Below are 20,055 nucleotides of genomic sequence, written 5' to 3'. Positions count from 1 at the left end.
GGAGGATGAGGATGGCTGGACACCGAGGGCTCGTGCCCCCCACTCGAGGTAATGGGGCTGTGGTGCAGCACAGGGAGCAGTGTCTGTCTGTCTGTCCCCCATCCTGGCTCCATCTCTGCCCCAGCTGTTGGGGGCTGTGCCAGAGGCCTCCCTGAGGTCACCTGGGGCTTTGGGGAGGTGGAGGAGTATCCCTGCTTATCTGTTTCAAGGATGAGCTGCCTGTGCTGCTGGGTGGTAAAGCAGGCAGCAGGTGTGCTGCTCTCAAGGCATTCCCACTCCATTCCAGGCTTGCTGCTCTGCATCTTGGCTCTGCATCTCTGTCTTCAGGACTCTCTTGGCACAGCAGGTGAGTTCTGTATGCCAAGGGGAAATCTGGGGCCCTGCAGGAGGTGGGGCAAAGGCAGAACGGTGCACCAGGGGCTTTGTGTCTGTCCTCTCCAGGCTGTGCTCTGTAGGACAGAGCTGCAGGACACGTGAGGAACCTTTCCTCATGGTTTAGCCCCCATAAAAGCCTGTTCTTCCCAGGAAATATGGCTGGAAGTGGGAGGGAGAGGCTGTTGTGACACCCACACACACAGTGCTGCTGGGGTGGGCAGCTGGCTCTGACCTGCTTCTTGGGCTGCCCAGCTGGTGGCTGCATGTGGACCCTGTTGGGGACATCCTGTTACTAACTGCCATTTCAGCTCCCAGCCACAGTGTGACAGATGCTTCCCACAGGTCCCTCTGGACCGTGCCATGGCTCAGGAAGGGACACAGGGCTCGCTGATGATGTTTTTCCTTGGTGTCTCCTTCACCAAGCAGGAGCCTTTTGTTTTTCAGAGCACAGCACAGCTGCCAATACCATGGTGATGGCCACTAAGGACACCTCAGCAGCCACCAAGAAAGCCTTGGGAGGGACAGTGACCACCAAGAAGGCCTCATTGGTGGCTGTGACCACCAAGAACACTTCAGTGGCCACCCAGAATGCTGCAGCGGTGGCAGTCACCAAGAATGCCATGGTGGTGGCCACCACCAAGAATGCTGCTGTGGTGGCCACTTCCAACACCTCTGTGGCCACTAAGAATGCATTGGCAGCCACCAAAGACACCTTGGCAGCCACCAAGGATGCAATGGTGGTGGTGACTACCAAGGAGACCTCGACAGCCACTGAGAACACCTCAGTGGTAGTCAAGGCCACCAAGAAAGCATTGACAACCACCAAGAACACCTCAGTGGTGACCATGGCCACCAAGAACACCTCAGTGGTGACCATGGCCACCAAGAACACCTTGGCAGCCACCAAGAATGCCATGGTGGTGACTACCAAGGAAGCCTTGGCAGCCACCAGGAATACCTCAGTTGTGGTGGTCACCAACAAAGCCACGGTGGTGGCTGTCACCAACAATGCCTCTCTGGAGGCCACCAACACCTCTCTAAAGGGAGCAGAAGAGACAATGGTAAGGCAAGGAATGGAAAGAGGGGTATTGCTGGGCCACTGCAGCCCTATGGACAGTGTCACTTGCCTGGCTGGTTGGTCACAGGAGTGCCATGGGAGCATCTCCTGTGGTGGAAGGGAGCACAGTGGGTGGCCAGGTGGGGGTGGCCCCTGCGGACAGCGAGGCTGTGGCTGGGGACAGCCCTGCAGCGCTGTGTGAGGAGCTTTGCTGCAGGGTGACACCCTGGTGTCTCTCCAGCAAACCTGCCAGAGCTTTCAGTGCTCCGGAGAGAGGTGTTACCAGGATGGAGCCCATGCCAACAGAACAACCACCTGCCACAATGAGACTCACTGCCAGGTACGGAGCTGCCAGGGGGCTGCACCAGGGAAAACCTTCCCTTTCTCTAGCTCAGGAATAGACACTGCTCTATTAAATCTGTGTCCATCTCCCTTTCCTCTCTGACAGCCTGACTGTTAATTCTACTCTTTTATGGCAGCACCTCTTCACACTCTATCCTTTACTTGTCCTTACTTTATCCTTTGGCTCTGCCGTTGCAGCTTTATCGTTTCTCCAGCACGAACTACACCGCGGGCTGCAGCAGGGGGTGCAGCGCGGAGCCGTGCAGCACCAACAGCAGCAGCAGCAGGCAGCAGTGTGCCCTGGAGTGCTGTGCTGGCCCTCTCTGCCTGCAGCTCAACGCCACTGCCTACGGTATGGCCCAGCCTTGTTCTGCTTTCTTCTAGTGGGCAGAAGCGTGGTGGGGCTGTGGCTGCATCTTCCTCTCTTCTGGCTGCATCTTCCTCTCTTCTGCCCTGGGGAGTGCCTGGAGTTGGGTGAGGGGCAGGGTGGCCCTGGCAGCAATGAGCACAGTGTGAGCAGTGCTGGTGGATGTGTCCCTGTGTGGCTGTGTGTCCAGCCTCACAGGGCTCCTGTGTGTCTGCAGGTGACCTGCCACCCACCACCAGCAGCGCCGTGCCGCTGACAACCACCAGCACCCCCCGGCCTCCCCCCCAGAATGTAGGTACCACGCAGGAGGCTGCTGAGTCCATGGGCTCTGTGGTGCTGGGATGGCTGAGCTTCCACCCACCTGAGCAGGGCACAGGAAAAGGTCCCTCCTCTGTTTGCTTTATGGGGGAAAAAGCTGACTCTGGAAGGGTGACGAATCCTGAATGAGCACTGGAAGTAAGGAGCCCTGTCCAGTGGGCCTTGTCCCTGCCCATCAGGCTGCTCCCCAGAGTTTGACCTGACCATGGCATGAGCCTTCCTGCAGCAGCACGGAGGGTGAGGACCCACTGAGCTCTGCAGCCCTTTCCTGAGCCTGGTGGAGGGGAAGGTGCTTATCTTTGCAGAGCCCTCTTAAGAGGAAGGAAAAAGAGGTTTGAAACTTGCTTGCTCTGCTGGTCTTTCAGTAGTTTCTTGCAGTTTCAGAATACTCCTTTATCTCTGGATCTAAAATGCCTGATAGCACAAATACCAGCAGAACAGAGGGGGGTGGAGAGGAGCCCTGGGAGTGAAGGGCTGCCTTAAATACAGTTTTTGTCCTGATGGACAGATGGTATCTCCCAGTCCTTTCTCTCACAGGGCAAAGTGTGTGCAGCATTTTCCTGTCATGGGGACCAGTGCTTCAAAGGCAGGAAGACCATCACTAGATGCATTTTAGGACAGGACTTCTGTGAGGTATGGCCTGGGGGTGCAGAGCATTGTATTCCTGTAATGCTAATACTAAAGGCTCGGCATGACCCCCAGGCTAATGTCTCTCTCCTTCCAGATGAAGAAAATGGGTTTGAATTACATGGCAGGATGTAGCAAAGCCTGCAAGGCTGCCAAACCAGTCTGTGCTGGTGGGATGAAGGCTGCCTGCTACCAGGAGTGCTGCCCAGCCACCCCAAAAGGCAGCTGTCTGAAACTGGATGGCAAAGTTCACGTCAACAGCGCTGGGCAGGCAACACTGGCCCCACTCTTGCAGGTCATGGCATGTGGGATGGTCCTTCTCCTGAATTACAGGGTCTCCACTTCCCTCTGGGGGTAGGCAGCAGCCAGGCAGCTCTGCAGCCGCTCCTGTAGGATCACCGGGATCCTGCTGCTCTCTGACTTCAGCCATGGTTGCTAAGCAAATGCTCTCTGTACTGTCCCTGTCCCATCACAAAGTGTTTGGGGCCTTCTCATCTGCTCATGGGCAGCTGCATACCCTTGGGGGTCACTTTGTTTGCCCTGCATGGGACCCTGCTGTCAACCCTAAACCTCCCCTAAGCTGCACTCTGAATCCTGCACCATCCCAGCATGGGTGAGTCCTGACATTAAAGTAAAGTTTAAGTACTTGAAAACAAAGATTCCCCCTTTTCCCAGAGGAAAAGCACTTAATCTGTGCACTTAGAAAGCTACATCAAGGGATTCTACCCAACCCTGCCCAAATCCTGTAGGTCTGAGAGACCTGCAAGCTAATTGTGGATCCTGGGAGTGGTGCTGGAATGGGGACCTCAGAGCTGGAACAAGAGGGTTTTTGGCCTCCTTAAAACCCAAAAAATTCTGCATTGACTGAGGCACAGGGGCTGCTCTAATCAATGACCTGCTTGTGGCACAGTCTCCCTGTACCCCCTCTAACCTGTTTGCTCCAAAGCACTCTGGCTTTGAAATGCTTTTTGCCCATGTATGTCAAATAGTAAAATAGTAAAATAGAGTTTCATCTCTCAGCCTTAGGCAGGGAAGTGGGATTAATCTAAAAGCATCTCATGTTTTAGATTATCCTGTTTCACATCTGTGTTTCTCTACTGCTGAAGGCAGAGCCCAGAGGTGAGCACACAGAGCACGGGTGGAGCTGGCCAGGCAGAATTGCCAGAGGTCAAAATGCTGCCACTGGAACACACATGCACAGTGCCGTTCCCTGCCACCACTGTCCTCTGCTGCCACGGGTTCCTTAGAGAAAAGAGTGCAAAATATTAAAGTCTTTGTGTCAGCCCCCTTTGGTGCTGGTGTGTCGAGTGTGGCTGAACACAGTGTGACCTGTGGGAGGGCGGCAGAGCTGGGCTGGCTGGGTTTGAGCCCTTGGAGCCTCGTGTGCTTTCCCAGCAAGGAGGCTCGGCGGTGCTGGCGCTCATGGAGCAGTGCCAGCCCTGACGGGGTGGGTGAAAACCACGTCATTCTCCCACAGCCGGCCCTTCCCACGCTGCAGTGCCTGTTCTGGTACAGCAAAACCGCAGCTCAGCGTTTGGGGTGTGTGTTTACTTTGTTTCAGCCCAGTGTCAGTGTATTCACGTCAAGAGTTGTTCTATCTCAAAAATACACCCCAGCACCACAATTCTTGAAAGGTTTGGGGATTAGAGCAGCTTTTTCAGGCTGTTCCCATGTCCATTGGTGAGCAGAGAGGGAGTGGGGAAGTGGTCAGTGTCACTGACTGAGACCACTCGGGTTTTCCCTGTCCTTCCACATACATCTCCTACATCTGTGGAAGGAGCTACATCCGTCTCGACAGTGCGAAAGCCTCTGGTGATATTTTACAGCTCTTGCTCCCACACTCCGCATTAATTGATTTGAATAACGGCTCTGTGCTGGGTCGTCTTGATATTCAACAACAAAATAATTCAAGGGACTACTGAAAACAAGAGCATCTCGCGATTTTCAGTGGAAATTATCCTTTCCCATGTCTGCCGACCCCAGGGGTTCCCCCTCTCAGTCCCCCTTTCCTTCCGGGAGGGGCCGGCCGGAGGCGCGGGGTTCGGGCCGTGCCGTGCCGTGCCGTGCCTCCCCCGTCCTCCGCATCCCGCCGCGCACTATCCGCTCGGCCGCCGTCCCTGCCGAGCCGGACCGCTCCCACCGCTGGTTTCCGTCCCGTTATTTCCGGCCGGCGGCGGAGCGGAGGATAACGGAGCGGCAGCGGGGGCGGCCCCGGGGGCGGGGGGGAGCCGCGGCCGCCGCGCTCATCGCGCTGCGCCGGCCCCGAGCGCGCAGCCGCCGGGAGAGCCTCCGGCCGCGGCCCCGCGGGGCGGACATGGACCAGTCGGTGGCCATCCAGGAGAGCCTAGCGGCGGGGGCGACCTGCCGGATCGTATCCTTTGATCGGCCCCGCTGTCGCGGTGCCGCCGCGCTCCCAGCTCCGGGCTGTCCCCGTCGCTCCCAGCTCCGGGCTGTCCCCGTCGCTCCCAGCTCCGGGCTGTCCCCGTCCCCTCCCTCCTGTTCGCTGCCGCCGCTCCCTCCCGCTGTCCCCGCCGCGCTCCCTCCGCTCCGTCCCCGCTCCCTCCCGCCGGTCCTCCGCACCGATCTTCGCTCCGTCCGCCACGTCCCCGCTCCTGGCGCTGTCCCGCGGTTCCTTGACCCGCAGCCGCAGGCGGTGCAGGGCCTCCTGCCGTCGGGGGACAGCGTGGAGAGCCGGCTGCTGGGCCTGGTGGAGTGCCGCGGGCACAACGCGTGGGTACCGGAGCGCGGGGCGGGCAGGGACAGCGCCCGAGAGAGCCCTGCGGGTCCCTCCGGAGCCTCCACGGCCACCTGGGACCCCCGTCCCATCCCAAGGGCTTTCCGCCAGGGTGCAGTGCTGTAGGGCAGCAGTTTGAAGGCATGGTGCCTTGATGTGCTGGGTGGTCAGTGAGAAGCCCAAAGCTCATGAGCTGCTCTGCTCTGCCGGTTATGTGAACACATTATTTAAGTGCTGGGGTGAGCAGGTGGGTGGCACTTGGTTGAGGAGTTGGTTTGGGATTTGCATGAGGCTGTGCTGGCCGGTGCTGCTGGGTGGGATGGGGACTGTGCTTGTCTGTCTGCAGACATGCCGGAGCTGAGGAGGCTTTGCCTCCATGCCTGCTCTGTGCTTGCAGGATCTATGTGTACACCCACCGCAGGATGGCCATCACAGCTGAGGACGTATGGCTGGAGAGAGTGATCCCCATCACCGATGAGTTTGCAGTGGAAGAAGGTACTGACACACTGTGGTGGCTCAGTGCCAGTTCCAAACAATGGGATGAAGGGGTTTGGAGTCTATATTCTGCTGTCCTGCTTCCTGAAATTTGCAATCTATTCTGTCTTCACATTTTTCAAGTTTGTTATCTTTGGTGAAACTTGTCCACTGCATGGCCTCTCTGGCAGGGCCCTGTGAGGACCAGAGTACCTCTGTCCCACCAGGCCCCAGCCCCAGCCCCTGCCCAGCAGGTTTGTTCTGCCTGCCTCTGTTCCTGCAGGGAACGTTCGGAGTTTGGAAAAGTATCAGCGTGGTCTGCAAATCTGTTGCTTTAGCTTTCAACTGAACTTTGTCTTACTTTTGCAGTTGTACTCGACAGTGACCTTCACGTCATTGGTGAGTTCTGTGGTTGCTTTAGTGCCTGTGTTACAGTTGCTCTGGGGCTTGGGCCAGCTGCATGCAGTGGGGCAGGACTGGGGGGTTCTTGGCTCCAGAGGAGCTGACTGGGGAGGGGTTGTGCCCTGTGGCTCCTGGGGCAGTTGCCATGCTGTTGGCCTGCTGCTAATGAGCATTGCCAGCCCCATTCAACCAAGGGAACTAATTTTCCATATGCTGCTGTAAGATTTATTATTGTCCCTGAACAAGCAGAATAATAATTTTTATAAATAATGATTTTTATATTTTAAATAATTTTAAATGGCATTCTCAGTAACTGCTTTGGAAAGGAACATGGTAAGAAGGCATGGGGAGATGTTGCCAAAGGCTGCGTGCACATGCACACCGACTGTTGCGGAGCGGAGACACGCTCAGTTTGTGAAGGTTTGTCAGCCTGACCCACCGGAGCTCTTTCTCCCGATGTCCGCAGGCTCGGACGTGACTGTCCAGATGGGCTCAGCAGACGATCGGCTGACAGTGCAGCTGCCCTTCGGCTCCCACACGCGCACGTTCCTGCAGGAGCTCAGCAGGTGCAGCGCAGGTACGGGCTCCCCGCCTGCGGATGGGTCGGGTCGCCTTCGGGAGCCGCTCTTGCCTCTGCTCGTCCCTCCCGCGCGTGGAGGAGCGGCGCTGGCCTCTCCCTGCTGAAACTCGCTCAGCACTGCCGTGGCTGGCCATTCCCCGCCGTCAGCATCCCGGCAGCGATGCTCAGTGTTTCGGGGGGCAGAGGCAGCGGCTGCTCGGCGGGCCCGAGGCCGAGCGGGCGCGGCGCTGCGGCTCCCGGGGGCGGATCGGGGCGGGCGGGTCGGCTCCGCCGGGCGGGCCGCGCTCTTCCGGCGCCTCCTCCGCTGGCTCCGCCGGTGCTCGGTGGCGTTTCCCGCTTTGCAGAGCGCACGTGTGAGAAGATTCAGAGCTAAAGTAATTCCTGGAAGTCAGTGTGCGGTTCAAAACCTGAGTGTTGGAGTTTTGCTGTACCCTGCTGCGTTTAGGCTGGACTGCTCTGGTTGCATGCAGGCTAATCTAATTCTCCCCTTCGGACGCTAAGCATGAATCCTGTTTATCCAGGAGATATGATACATTTCCCTGCTGTTCTGTAATGTCACTGCACGTTTTTAACATTAATGCCTTTATTACTGCTTGAATCTCATTTAACTGCAAATCCTGTGCAGTCAAGACCTCCTTTACTCTCTGCATGTTGCTCTGTATTTCTGTGCTCAGTTCAATTATCGAACAAGGCCATTATTCCACTTCAGAGTGCTACCATATAGATCCCTCTGGCTACAGAAATCTGTGGCTAGATATAAACATATCTAAGAAACAGCCCTTTTCCAAAGCTAATCTCTTTCTTAGAAGAATCCTACCTGAAGCTGATTTCTGCCCATGAGGTTAGAATGCAAGGTGTGATGTGTGTAACTGATCTTTGGATCAGGCAGCAGTTGTGACAGCAGCAGGGTCACACATCTTTCCGTTCTGCAGTAATGCCTTCTGCACACTGGCGAGTGGCATTGACCCATGTAGGTAATAAAGCCTGGGAATCTGCTCTTTTATGGCACGAAAGTAACCATTGTCCGTTGAGGTGAAGGTTCGGGTTGGTTCCTGTCACTCACTCTCAAGGGATGTTGCATGGTTGTTAGTGGGAGAGCGTGCAGAGGTCCAAAGAGCAGTAATTGAGCTCTCATTGAATACCCATGGAGAAACATGTCCCAGGCCCCTGGGCCCACACTTCCCAGTGCATCTCTGTGTGCTCCTGGTCAATTCTGCTTGACTTGAGCTGTGTGATCTGCAGCGAGGTTTCAGTCATGTGCTCTTCTGCGTCCAAGCTCTGATAAATCCTCTTACACAGTCTATTCTCAGAAGGCTCTTGGGCAGAAGAGGTTATCCAGGCTGAGAATTTGGCCACTTCTTGTCATCTGGTTTGTATCCCGAGGGCCTGGGTGAAGTACTGCAAGTTCTATTTCTGTTTTGTGCTCGTGTTCTGCAGAATGTTCTGTGACAGCAATAACATCTTAATTTTTTCTGGGTTGTGTTCACTGGAGAAGAAGCTCAGCTGAATGTCTAGAACCCAACAGTCTTAACAATTTCTACATCATCATTAGATTTGTGTGCTGAGGAGCATGATTTTAAGGTTGCTGGTTTTGCATCTTAAACACAGAGACCTCCCCCAGAATCCTCTTTTTTAACTGTTATTTTGCAACTTGTAGGAGAAGAATGTTGTAACTGAAACAAAATGCTGAAAGACTGGTCAAATTTTGGTAAGGTAGTGTGATGTGTTAGTGTCACTCCTGTGGTTAGTTCGATTTGTGTGGTAGCAGCCCTGTTACCTTTTTAGGAATGTGCAGTCTGCAGTGAGGCAGATGTTTCTGCTGAGGTTCAGTGGGTCCCTGTGTGACTCTTTATGACTCTCGAGGAGTCTTGACACCTGTGCCTTGTTGGGTATTTGCAGATAGGTAGAAACCCTTTAAATGGTACTGTGGGGTTTGTTTGTTTCCTTGTTTTTCACTTTCTTTGTACTTCCTGTCTTGCTTCAGAAAGGAAAAATCTGCTATTAACATAAATTTTTCAGATTCCTGGGGTAAAGCCCTGGATTTTGTGCTGCTAAGTCCTGCTTCAGCTTAGCTGTAAAGGAGAGCCAGCAGCAAGTGCTCCCACAGAGGACAGTGCTGCTCTCTGTGGCTCCTGTCACTCCTTCCTCTGCAGGGGAAGCTGCATCATCACACACTTGGGTCAGAGTAAGCTAAATCTGTCAGATAGCTGAAAGAGAGACTGTGTGGTACTTTGTTTTTCCATACAAATCTAAATTATTTTCTGCCCACAGATTTTTGCCAGAGTTTACATAAGCATGTTGATAAATGGAAGAACACTTTGTGTTTAAAGTGAAACTTTTTGTTGGTTGGTTTTTTTTTTTTTCCCTCCAGAAGCAGTTGGTTCTGAAGGTGTCAAACAGAATGGGAAAAAAGCTGCAGTCAGTCAGAGCTGCAGCCATGACAGCACTGATAGAAGTACTCCCAGGTCAGTGCACAGAGGTGGGGGCTCTAGAGTAGCAGCCAGCAACTTTTTGAGATGAGAAGTTGCAGGTTCTAGTTAAGAGAGAAAAAAGTTCAGCATAAGCATACTGTCAAAACATTAGTGGAAATTTCATTCCACTCCCTCTCCCTACAATCCTCCCAGTCCCCTGTTTGGGCATATTTTGGCTGTTTAGTGGGACAGGACCTGCTAGCATTGTTTATTTTGAAAATTCAGGGAGCTTTGGCTTAGAGCTGCTGTGTCTCATAGATACACTCTTAAAATGTTGCAGTTTCATTTTCCAGTTCCCAGGACTTTGTGGACCCTGATGCAAATCATTCAGAGTCTGTCCATGTGCTGTCCTTGGCACTGGTATGCTGGCTTTAAATTTATACCATCCAATTGCTGGTGGGAATTGCCAAGCTGTGGCATTATTCCTTTACAAAAGGAGTTTGCAGAGCCAGGAGACACAAAGTAAAACCACCTCTACCTCCACCCATTCTGGGCAGAATTGGAAGATTTCCACCAGGAGGTTTTCTAAACAAACACAGTTCTTCATTCTCTGGCTGAGGCAGAGGGAGATCAGATTTCCTTCTCCTGGCTCCAGTAAGCAGGGAAGATGTTCAGGTTTTGTATCATTTTCCAGGTGTGAGTAAGACCTGCTCTGCATCAACAGGCTGCACCAGGATGGTGAAAACCATTTGTTATTTTAGTTAAACTGCTTTTGTCTGGAGATCTCAACCCTGCTAAGAAATGCTCTTTTCAGTCTTCTTGGCTTATCCCAAGTGTTACCTGTCTTTAGTGAACAGACAGAAAAACGTGAATTAAGGCCTGAGTGGCAGAAATATGCTCGTTAGGGTGTGGGGATAGCCTGGGCTTCACCTGTGGTTTTGCTTTCATTTGCAGGCAAAACAGACTCAAGCCTGAAGTGAGAACGGAACAGGTTCGGGCCTCCCGTGTCATGGCTTCCAACAAGGCCTCAATCTTATCAGAGCCAAAGTTTGGCCTCAGAGATACTATTGTTAAATCTCAGCTTTTGCAAATGCAGGACTCCTACACACACATCCAGAACTACAGGTAATGATCATTCCTCAGAAGAACTTACTTTTGTGGGCTGTAACTTAGCATAGACTGTCAGAATAACTCATTTATTATTTTGTCCTGTGTCCCCACAAACATTCTGTAGAAAAGTATGATGAGAACTTTCCAGAACAGTTCTCTTTCCACGTTTAGACATGAGCAGAGCAGAATTTCATTCATGTCTCTGTCAAGACTTGCCTCATGGTTCTTGTTGAGGAAATGGCCTTTTTGAAATCACTTTTTTTCTGTGCTTATTTTAGACAGTGTCTGGAAATGCATCAGCTCTGTGCACTCCAGCCTTCTCCCTCTCCATTTCTGTCCACTGCTTATCCATGTTGTTGTTCCAATAAACTCATTAGAAAGAGCTTGAGTGAAATATATAATTAGGACCAAAACTTTACTGTGTTTGAAATCATTTTATGCATCTCATTCGGTGAATTTGTAATTTCAAGCTGCTACTGCACAGCTACAGCCTTATTTCTGTTTTTTCTTTAAAACTTTGTGCGTAACAACGTGTCCTTCTGTAAAAATGCATCTGTAAAGGTGCAGCTGTAATTAGATAATTTTAGGGATTTAAACTTTTTCACCTTTCTTAATTTCCCCTGGCAACACGTTGGTTCTATAGAACATTATTTACCTGGTTGACAGCAGTGCTGTTTCCTGGGCTCTGCAGGAAGTTTGCTCTCCCAGTTTGCAGCTCTGGGGTTCTGTCACTGTCTTTGCAGGGTTTTTGTGGGGACATACAATGTGAATGGTCAGTCACCCACAGAGAGCCTCCAGCCTTGGCTGAGATGTGATGCTGAGCCTCCAGACATTTACTGTGTGGGGTGAGTGTCTGTCCCTGGCCCACCCTCACTAACCTGGGCTGTGCAGGTGGATCTGTCACCCAGAGGAGTTCAGCCAGGACACCACAGGAATGTTGGCACTGGTGTAGTGCATGCACAGCTCCAGGGTGGGTGTGTCCACAGCCTGTAAGGTTTGTTGGTCTGGTAGGGTTTGGCCTCTCAGTGTTACAAAACCCTTAATGCCATTTGATGTAATAATGACAGTAATTTAGCTTTACATTTGACATACATCTACAATCAGCATTTGAGTTTTCAGTTTTAAATTTAGTGAGTATAAGCTGATTTAGTTCTTTCCCAGAGAAGGGGTTGGAGAGCTGTAAACAAGTGCATGCATCCATGGGTTCCTTCCTCTAACACAGTTTCCAGGAGCTTGATCTGACTAAAGAAGCCTTCTTTTTCAATGACACACCGAAAGAAGAAGAATGGTTTAAAGCTGTAACTGATAGTCTTCACCCAGATGCCAAATATGCAAAGGTAAATGTGGCTCTTGGGGAGGTTTGAGTGTGGAATCATTTCCCACTTGGCTCTCTTTTCCCTTTGCTTTCTCTTGTTCTCAGTGGCTGTGTCTTCAGAGGCTGTGCAGGTTCTATAGGTGGTGTTTCTGTGCAGGGTGCTGAGGCAGGGCAGGATGGGAAACAGAGCCAGGCTTCCCCACTTAAAGGGAGCTCCTGCTGTCTTGGGGAAGGAGAACAGGAAGTTCTGTACCTTCTTCCATGTCTGCCTACAACGTATGGTGGAATGAATTGTGAAGGTATTTTGGTAGGAATACTGCTTTTGTTTGAGCTCCTGCTCCATAGGTCTGCTTCATCTCTTGTTTGTGTTGTTGAAGGGAATCTCCTTCCATGAGCTTATGTCTGTGCTGTAGCTCTTGCTCTGGGCTTCAACTTCCTTGACTGATGTTGCTCCCAGGTCCTTCCTGGGCTGTGCTGCTGGGGCCTGTGCACTGTGAGCCCTGCTGGTGCACTGGATGATCCTGAAACTTTCTCTTTGGTGACCTGTGTTATGGATGGATGTGCCTTCTCTCAGCAAGCCTCTTCCATTGCAGCATTGAATGGAGCAGGGTCTGTTTTTCAGGTGAAACTTGTGCGGCTGGTGGGGATCATGCTCCTGCTGTATGTGAAGGCAGAACTCGCTCTGAACATCTCCGAGGTGGAAGTTGAGACTGTGGGGACTGGAATCATGGGGAGGATGGTAAGAATGGCAAACGTGCATGAGAAGGGGTGAGATTTGGAAGATCCCCCTCCTTGGATGCAATGGTTATTCCTCCACTAAGGGCTGCCTCTAGAAGCAGATGTCCTATCCCCATGCCAACTCAGGGCACTGTGAGAGGGAACTGCCAGCTGTGCACCAATGTTCAAAGCAGTAATCACTAATTAGGATTTTCAGCCTACCCTTCCACTCGAATTAAACACTCTGTCTCAAAGTCTTCTGGCTTGGCCACTGCTAGTGACTCATCTGCAGTGTAGAAGCTTCTGAGCAATGTCTTTATCTTTCTCTTTCAGGGTAACAAAGGTGGTGTTGCCATCAGGTTTAAATTCCACAACACCAGCGTGTGCATTGTGAACTCTCACCTCGCAGCTCACACAGAGGAATACGAGCGGAGGAACCAGGACTTCAAAGACATCTGCTCTCGGATGCAGTTCTGCCAGTCGGATCCAAATTTGCCCCCTCTCACTATTGGCAAGCACGAGTATGTTTCCCATCTGGCTGTGGGAATCATGGCATGTGCATGGGAGCACTCTGTGAATGTGCTGGGGGGTGAGGAGGGTGCCCAGTGCTATAAATGTCAGCTGAAGGGGCCGGAAAAGCTTTACCTGGTTTGGACAGGGCTCACCCACACAGTTCTGACAGTCACTTGTCACCTTATCTTATTTTATTCTCAAGCCTGGAGTGGGGATGGGGCAGGAATAAGCACTGACTTCCCCATCTCTGGAATTCAGACACTGTGGAGCAATAAGAGCACCAGTCATGAAGGGATAGTGACAAACACGCAGAACAGTGATTAATAATGGCAAAAAGAGAAAAGGTAGCTTCTCTGTTAAGTTTCCACTGTTGTTATTCCTGATGAGAGCAGCTCAGCAGAGGGGTTGTGATGGGGAGAGCCCCAGAGCTGCAGGGTGGAGCTGCTGTCCATGGCTGGCTGTGCTCTGGGGCAGCTTAAGGCCTCTGCACATTGTGGTGTATGTTCTCTCTCAGTGTGATCCTGTGGCTGGGGGACCTCAACTACCGTCTGGAGGAACTGGATGTGGCAAAAGTGAAGCAGCTTGTAGAGGAGAAAGCATTTCTGGAGCTTTGCCAGTATGACCAGGTACTGATGTCTCACCTACCTGCACATGGTGCTGAGGGTGCTCGGTACAAACCACACAATTCCTTGGCCTTTTCTGTGCTCACTGTCTCCCTTTTACTCCAGATGGAAATTGGGCTTGAGATTATCTAAAATTAAAATTTTCATGTTTTCTTCTTTTGTAGCTGAAGAGGCAAATGAAGGCAAATGCAGCCTTTGAAGGCTTCACAGAAGGAGAGATCTCTTTCCAGCCAACATACAAGTATGATGCTGGCTGTGATGACTGGGACACAAGGTACCGTGATTGTCTCAGATGTGATGCTACAAATGGCTGATGTTATCACTGAGGGAAATAAAAACAAGGCTAAAAGATATTGCAGGTCTAATGGCTGTAAATAGGAACAGTTGTGAGATTATTTCTGGTTCTCTCCCTTTGCTCCAAAATTCATCTCCTGTTTACATGTATTACCTTGTTTTTCTCCCAGAGCTATTTGTCAGATACTCGTAATATTTTTTTCCCAGTTAAAATCCTGTTAGATTTCCTCTTAGAAGTGATTCATTAACAAAGTTAATGAATCCTTTTAGCTAGTTTAATTTATTTTTTGTCTGGTTTGTTGGTTTTTTCCCCAAGCAAAATTTTTAGGATCTCATTTTTGCTGATCTCTCCTGTACCTGCTCAGGTGAGACCAGCCATGGTTGATGTGGAGTCAGCTGTGCTGCTCTTCAAAAGCCTGTGAGAACCATCCTCCTTGTAATGCTCTCTATACACAGAGCAGCTCCTCTTAGCAAACCAGGAACTTCAGCTGCAAGTGCAGAAATTAAATCTGTGCAGCTGTCAGTGAAAACAATAAATACAAACTTTAAATGTAGAGCCTTTTTGTTTTTCATGGCTCTCATGGTCAAAAATACCTGAGCTTTGTATGCTAATTGTATCTTGCACCTTTGAAGAAAAAGGAAGTAAAGCATGAGCTAGAGATACCTTATAATAGACATTCAAAACGTTTTATATCTATGTGAAGAAACTGTTAAAAATGCCACTTTGGTAGAGAATGAGCTGCAGCCATAGGAGGAAAGCCCAGTCTCAGGGTGAGCAGTGTGCTGCCCTGTGTTGTTACTGCAGCTGCACTGTGCCTGGAAATGGTGATTTTTCCCCTGTGTTTTAGTGAGAAGTGTCGGGTTCCAGCGTGGTGTGATCGGATACTCTGGAAAGGGCAGAACATTGCCCAGCTGAGCTATCGCAGCCACATGGCTCTGAAGCTCAGTGACCACAAACCAGTGAGCTCTGTGTTTGATATTGGGGTAAGTGTGTCAGTGCTGGATGAAGTAACTCTGCTGACCTCATTCCCTGGGTGCTGATTTCTCTCTCCTGCTTTTCTGGCACCCACATAGAACAATGGCTTGAAAGGTGGGCTGGATCAGATACGGAGATGGGATTGTTGACCACACTGAGCAAGGGTTATGTAAATGATACTGCAGTTAAGCTGGACAAGGCCTGAATATCTGTCAGTGTTCTTTGGGAACACAGTAGTGTCTTGTCAAACATTTTTTCTGAGGGAAAAAAAAGAAAAAGGTTGATCTAGTACTGACTGAGTGATTCTTGTTAGTCATGGCAAGATCCTTTAGTGTTGGATCATGAAAATATCTTGGAGATTAGTGCTCCAAACAGCTCTGCCCATTCCCTGTGCTGTGTACCCTAGAGTGCTGTTACATCAAATCACCTCCCATGTTTGCAGCTGTGTTCCAGCTGTCCTGCTGAGGACAGTCAATGCTAGCTGGTGCAGCGTGTGTCCTTTTCAGGTGAAGGTTGTGAATGAAGAGCTCTACCGAAAAGCCTTTGAGGAAATCGTGCGCTCCCTGGATAAGCTGGAGAATGCCAACATTCCCTCGGTGACACTGTCCCGCAGAGAGGTAGGGCATGGTCATGTGCCAGCACTCCCTGAAGGAACTGAGCAACCCTAGACCCCAGCAGTAGAAGATGGATCCTGGACCCTTGGGTCTGGTTCCAAAAAGTAGAATACTTTGACTTCCAGTTGCTCTCTGTTTGCAAGCCCTAGGAATCTTTGCTCCTATTTAGATGCTGGTGAATGCCATTCACAGTCCAAGGCTGAAACACAAGGTGTGTCATTCCCTGAGGTGGGAAGAGAGAAAGTAAAAAGGTGGTTTGTGACCCTTGCTCTGGCTTGTGCTTTCAAACATAAAATGTAGAATTGTAAGGGTCTGGAGAAGGTCACAAACCAGCATTTGCTTTGTGCCTTGGAACTATAAAGATAAGCTCAGGAGACATTTGAGGCCACAGCTATCTCATTCTCAATTTTATTGTAGTTATTTGAGGGCAGCATTTGTTTTAAAGGGCCCCCTGACAGAAAGAACTTTGGCATTCAGAGTATGCACATGTGATCCTATGCAGTCCTGGAGGAGATGGGGATGGGAGCAAGGGGTTAATCTATTTGTCTTTCTGCTTAATAATTAAACCACAGGACAGGAATTGCTGCTCAAGCAAGGTGAATTGGCTGATGATGTTGACTGACATTTGTTTCTAGATCCATTTTAAGGATGTTAAATACATGCAGCTGCAGGTAGAGAGGTTTACAATCCGCAATGGCCAAGTGCCCTGCCAGTTCGAATTTATCACCAAACCAGATGAGAAAACCTACTGCAAGGAGTGGCTGATTGCTAATCCCAGTAAGGGCTTCTTGCTCTCAGGTGAGCTCCTCCTTTTGTCTCATGTTCATGAGCTGATATTGTCCCCTTCTGGCTTAGTTCCCTCTGCACTTCTGAGCATGCTGTGCGTCTTTGCAGGCTGTGGGTTTAAAACTGGTTGTAACTGAGTCTGGTTTTTTTATCATCTTCTGGCAGATGCTGAGATCACAGTTGAGCTGGAGGTGTTTGTTAATAAATCAACAGCTACTCGCTTAAACTCTGGAGAGGAAAAGCTTGAAGATATCTTAGTCTTGCACCTTGTCAGAGGGAAGGATTATTTTCTATCCGTAACAGGCAACTATTTGCCAAGTTGCTTTGGGTCTCCTATCCATACACTGTGTTACATGAGGGAACCAATCCAGGACATGTCAGCAGAATCCATTCGGAGACTTGTGAGTTAAAGACAAGATTCCCTTCCAAACACACAAGAGCATTAAAACTAGATGCTAAGGCCTGTCTGTTTTTATTAAGAAGTCTCAATTCTCAGGTATAAGCTTTGTGAAGTACTTTTGCCGAGTTGAATAAGAACTTGGCTAGCTACCTTTTGTTTGTCTCCCTCCTGCCCACACTGCCCTCCCTCAGACCCTGATGCCAGTAGACATGAGTGATGATCCTGCCCAAGATGAAAAGCCTATGGAGATCCCAAAAGAGCTGTGGATGATGGTGGATCACTTGAATCGCAACGCTTCCCAGCAGGTTGGCACTGGAAACACAAAACGAGATGCTTGCATTGGGTTGAGTTTTGAAGAAGATACTGGTAATAGCAATCACTGTGAGCTGGGTGTGTTTGGCCAAAGGCCATGGGAGATGAGTGGCCCTGATGCCCCAGGCTGTACTGTTTGGTGCTAGTGACCGTGTCTGTGTGTCCAGCAGTGTCCAGGTATCAAGCAGACTTGGGTGGTAACCACCAATTTGGAGAGACTTTCCAGGCTGATTATAGGGACATTGCTGTATTTACCCACAATTCTTCTATTTTCCTTGGACTGATACAGTGTTGTTGTCTTTGCAGGAGGACCTGTTTCAGCAGCCAGGCCTCAGATCTGAATTTGAGCAAATCCGAGACTGTTTGGACAAGGGAATGTACGACACTTTCTGTATCCTTTTAGACTGATGTCCAGGAAGGCTCACTGTGCCAGAGTGCCAAAACTGAGAGAGGTTTTTAAGCTGCTGTCTCTCCTCCCGGGGTTCCTGAGCTCTGCATTTCCTCGTGGCTCTGTGTCATCCTCTGCTGAGTGCTGGCCATGTCAATGAATGACACAAGTGCCCAACTGCTAACAGCAACAGCTCGTGTGGAGGCCAGGGGATCAACCCAAAGCTGTGAGCTGTGGGCAGCATTCTGGGACACCTAACCCAAAGTTCATTCCTGTTTCAGCAGAAATAGGACCAGCCTAGGTCGTGCTGTGCTCTTCCTTAACCATTGGATCAGTGGGCAGCAACCACTCAGTGGCAGAGGCCCTGCTGCTGTTCCTGGAGAGCCTTCCTGAGCCTGTCATCTGCTGCAGGTTCTACACCTCCTGCCTGGAGAGCGCCAGCAACTACGGGCTGAGCTGCCAGGTACTGCTGGCTGCCCAGGGACCAGCCCCAGTTCAGAGGGAGGGCAGGAAACTGGCCTCAGGTGACACGAGTCCCAGAGGATGGACAGGGAAACTGCCCTCTGGTGACACCAGTCCTGCAGGGAGGGCAGGAAACTGGCCTGTGGTGACACCAGTTCAGAGGATGGGCAGGGAAACTGGCCTCTGGTGACACCAGTCCCACAGGGAGAGCAGGCAAACTGGCCTCTGGTGACACCAGTTCAGAGGATGGACAGGGAAACTGGCCTCTGCTACACCAATTACCCGGTTTTGCTCTCAGTAACTTAATCCTCTGTTAATAGAAATGATCTGGAACTGGTGATTTCAGGTTCTAAAGAGCTGTTGACACCTGCACACAGGGGGGTTTTGGGGGCAGGTGCAGCTGGAAGGCATTGCTGTGTCTGCAATATAAATGCTGGTGTTTTTCCCTCTTCAGATTATCTCTGACCTACCAGTGTTCCATAAAAATGTGTTTGAATATCTGATGGCGTTTCTACGAGAGCTACTGAAGAACTCAGGGAAAAACCATTTGGATGTGAATATTCTTGGTAAGGCCTGCAAAACAACCCTCTGTCCAGAGGGGCTGCACAAAACACTTCATACCGGAGTGCAGCGATGGCTTGTAGTGCTTTGAACCTTTTATTATAAGCGAACAGTCCACAGACGGGCAGGCAAGGTGGCCTCTGGTGACACCAGTTCAGAGGATGGGCAGGGAAACTGGCCTGTGGTGACACCAGTCCCTGAAGGAGGGCAGGAAACTGGCCTCTGCTACACCAATTACCCGGTTTTGCTCTCAGTAACTTAATCCTCTGTTAATAGAAATGATCTGGAACTGGTGATTTCAGGTTATAAAGAGCTGTTGGCACCTGCAGACAGGGGGGTTTTGGGGGCAGGTGCAGCTGGAAGGCATTGCTGTGTCTGCAATATAAATGCTGGTGTTTTTCCCTCTTCAGATTATCTCTGACCTACCAGTGTTCCATAAAAATGTGTTTGAATATCTGATGGCGTTTCTACGAGAGCTACTGAAGAACTCAGGGAAAAACCATTTGGATGTGAATATTCTTGGTAAGGCCTGCAAAATAACCCTCTGTCCAGAGGGGCTGCACAAAACACTTCATACCGGAGTGCAGCGATGGCTTGTAGTGCTTTGAACCTTTTATTATAAGCGAACAGTCCACAGAAACGCAGGAGCGTGGGGAAGGAGCCCCGAGATGTGGGGATTATCAGCTTTATCCTGCCTCACTCCAAATGTGGGCTGTCTCCCCAGCTCCCTCCGTGTCCTGCCCTCACTGTGTGTCCGTGTGTCTTTCCCACAGCCAGCGTGTTTGGTGGTTTGCTGCTGCGGCCTCCTCCTGGCCACCCCACGCCCGACATCGCCGAGAAGAGGAAAGCTCAGCACTTTATCCACCAGTTCCTCGTGAGAGAAGATGATTTTCCATGAATATCAGATGCGGTTATATCTGACTTGTAGACATTGAATTACTGTAAAAAATATTTTTTTTGTACATTATACTGGCACCTTTTTTTTTGATATCACGGTATTTTATACAATCTGTGGCTTTTGAAAGCAGAGATCAGGCAGTTTGACCCCTGATTATGCTGTAAAGTACATCAAAGTTTCCCAATAAGCTGTATGTAGACGAGTTAAAAAATACCGAGAGAGCTGATATTTACACTGTATTTTATTTAACTTGTTAAAACCACGAGAGTTTTTAAGTCCCTGCTATTTAAATAAAAAGATCTTTTCGCGCGGCCTTTGCCCGGTGTCGCTGAGGGCCGTGAGGGCGCGCGCGGCCGGCAGGAGGCGCTGCGCTCCGCCCGCCCTCCCGTCAGCCCCCGC

General features: G+C 50.6%; 1 protein-coding gene across 1 annotated transcript; it reads left to right on the top strand.

Moving 5' to 3' along the window:
* Positions 1-5,131: 5,131 nt before the first annotated feature.
* INPP5B (inositol polyphosphate-5-phosphatase B) lies at positions 5,132-19,725 on the top strand. The gene is made up of 22 exons (XM_041417338.1): positions 5,132-5,457; positions 5,737-5,816; positions 6,218-6,315; positions 6,664-6,693; positions 7,163-7,273; positions 9,648-9,741; positions 10,642-10,812; positions 11,541-11,642; positions 12,020-12,134; positions 12,735-12,851; positions 13,163-13,350; positions 13,857-13,968; positions 14,130-14,239; positions 15,108-15,243; positions 15,742-15,852; positions 16,485-16,647; positions 16,801-17,036; positions 17,227-17,340; positions 17,654-17,738; positions 18,071-18,198; positions 18,652-18,763; positions 19,532-19,725. Exons 1-22 carry the CDS (start codon positions 5,401-5,403, stop codon positions 19,654-19,656), a joined length of 2,595 nt encoding a protein of 864 aa, XP_041273272.1. The 5' UTR covers positions 5,132-5,400; the 3' UTR covers positions 19,657-19,725.
* Positions 19,726-20,055: the final 330 nt, after the last annotated feature.

This window comes from Onychostruthus taczanowskii, unplaced genomic scaffold (assembly GCF_017590055.1).
Source record: "Onychostruthus taczanowskii isolate IOZ18803 unplaced genomic scaffold, ASM1759005v1 scaffold56, whole genome shotgun sequence".
In the NCBI taxonomy this organism is placed as follows: Eukaryota; Metazoa; Chordata; class Aves; order Passeriformes; family Passeridae; genus Onychostruthus; species Onychostruthus taczanowskii.
Note: the sequence above shows the minus strand (reverse complement) of the source record. Positions and strands in the feature narration are given on the sequence as shown.

What these genes read in the sequence shown, in the direction of transcription:
- INPP5B (XM_041417338.1), top strand. Translation starts at nt 5,401, where the DNA reads ATGGACCAGTCGGTGGCCATCCAGGAGAGCCTAGCGGCGGGGGCGACC. An exon ending in GCTCTGTGTTTGATATTGGG is followed by an intron (nt 15,244 to 15,741) that starts GTAAGTGTGTCA and finishes TGTCCTTTTCAG; the next exon opens with GTGAAGGTTGTGAATGAAGA. An exon ending in GGGAATGTACGACACTTTCT is followed by an intron (nt 17,739 to 18,070) that starts GTATCCTTTTAG and finishes CCATTGGATCAG; the next exon opens with TGGGCAGCAACCACTCAGTG.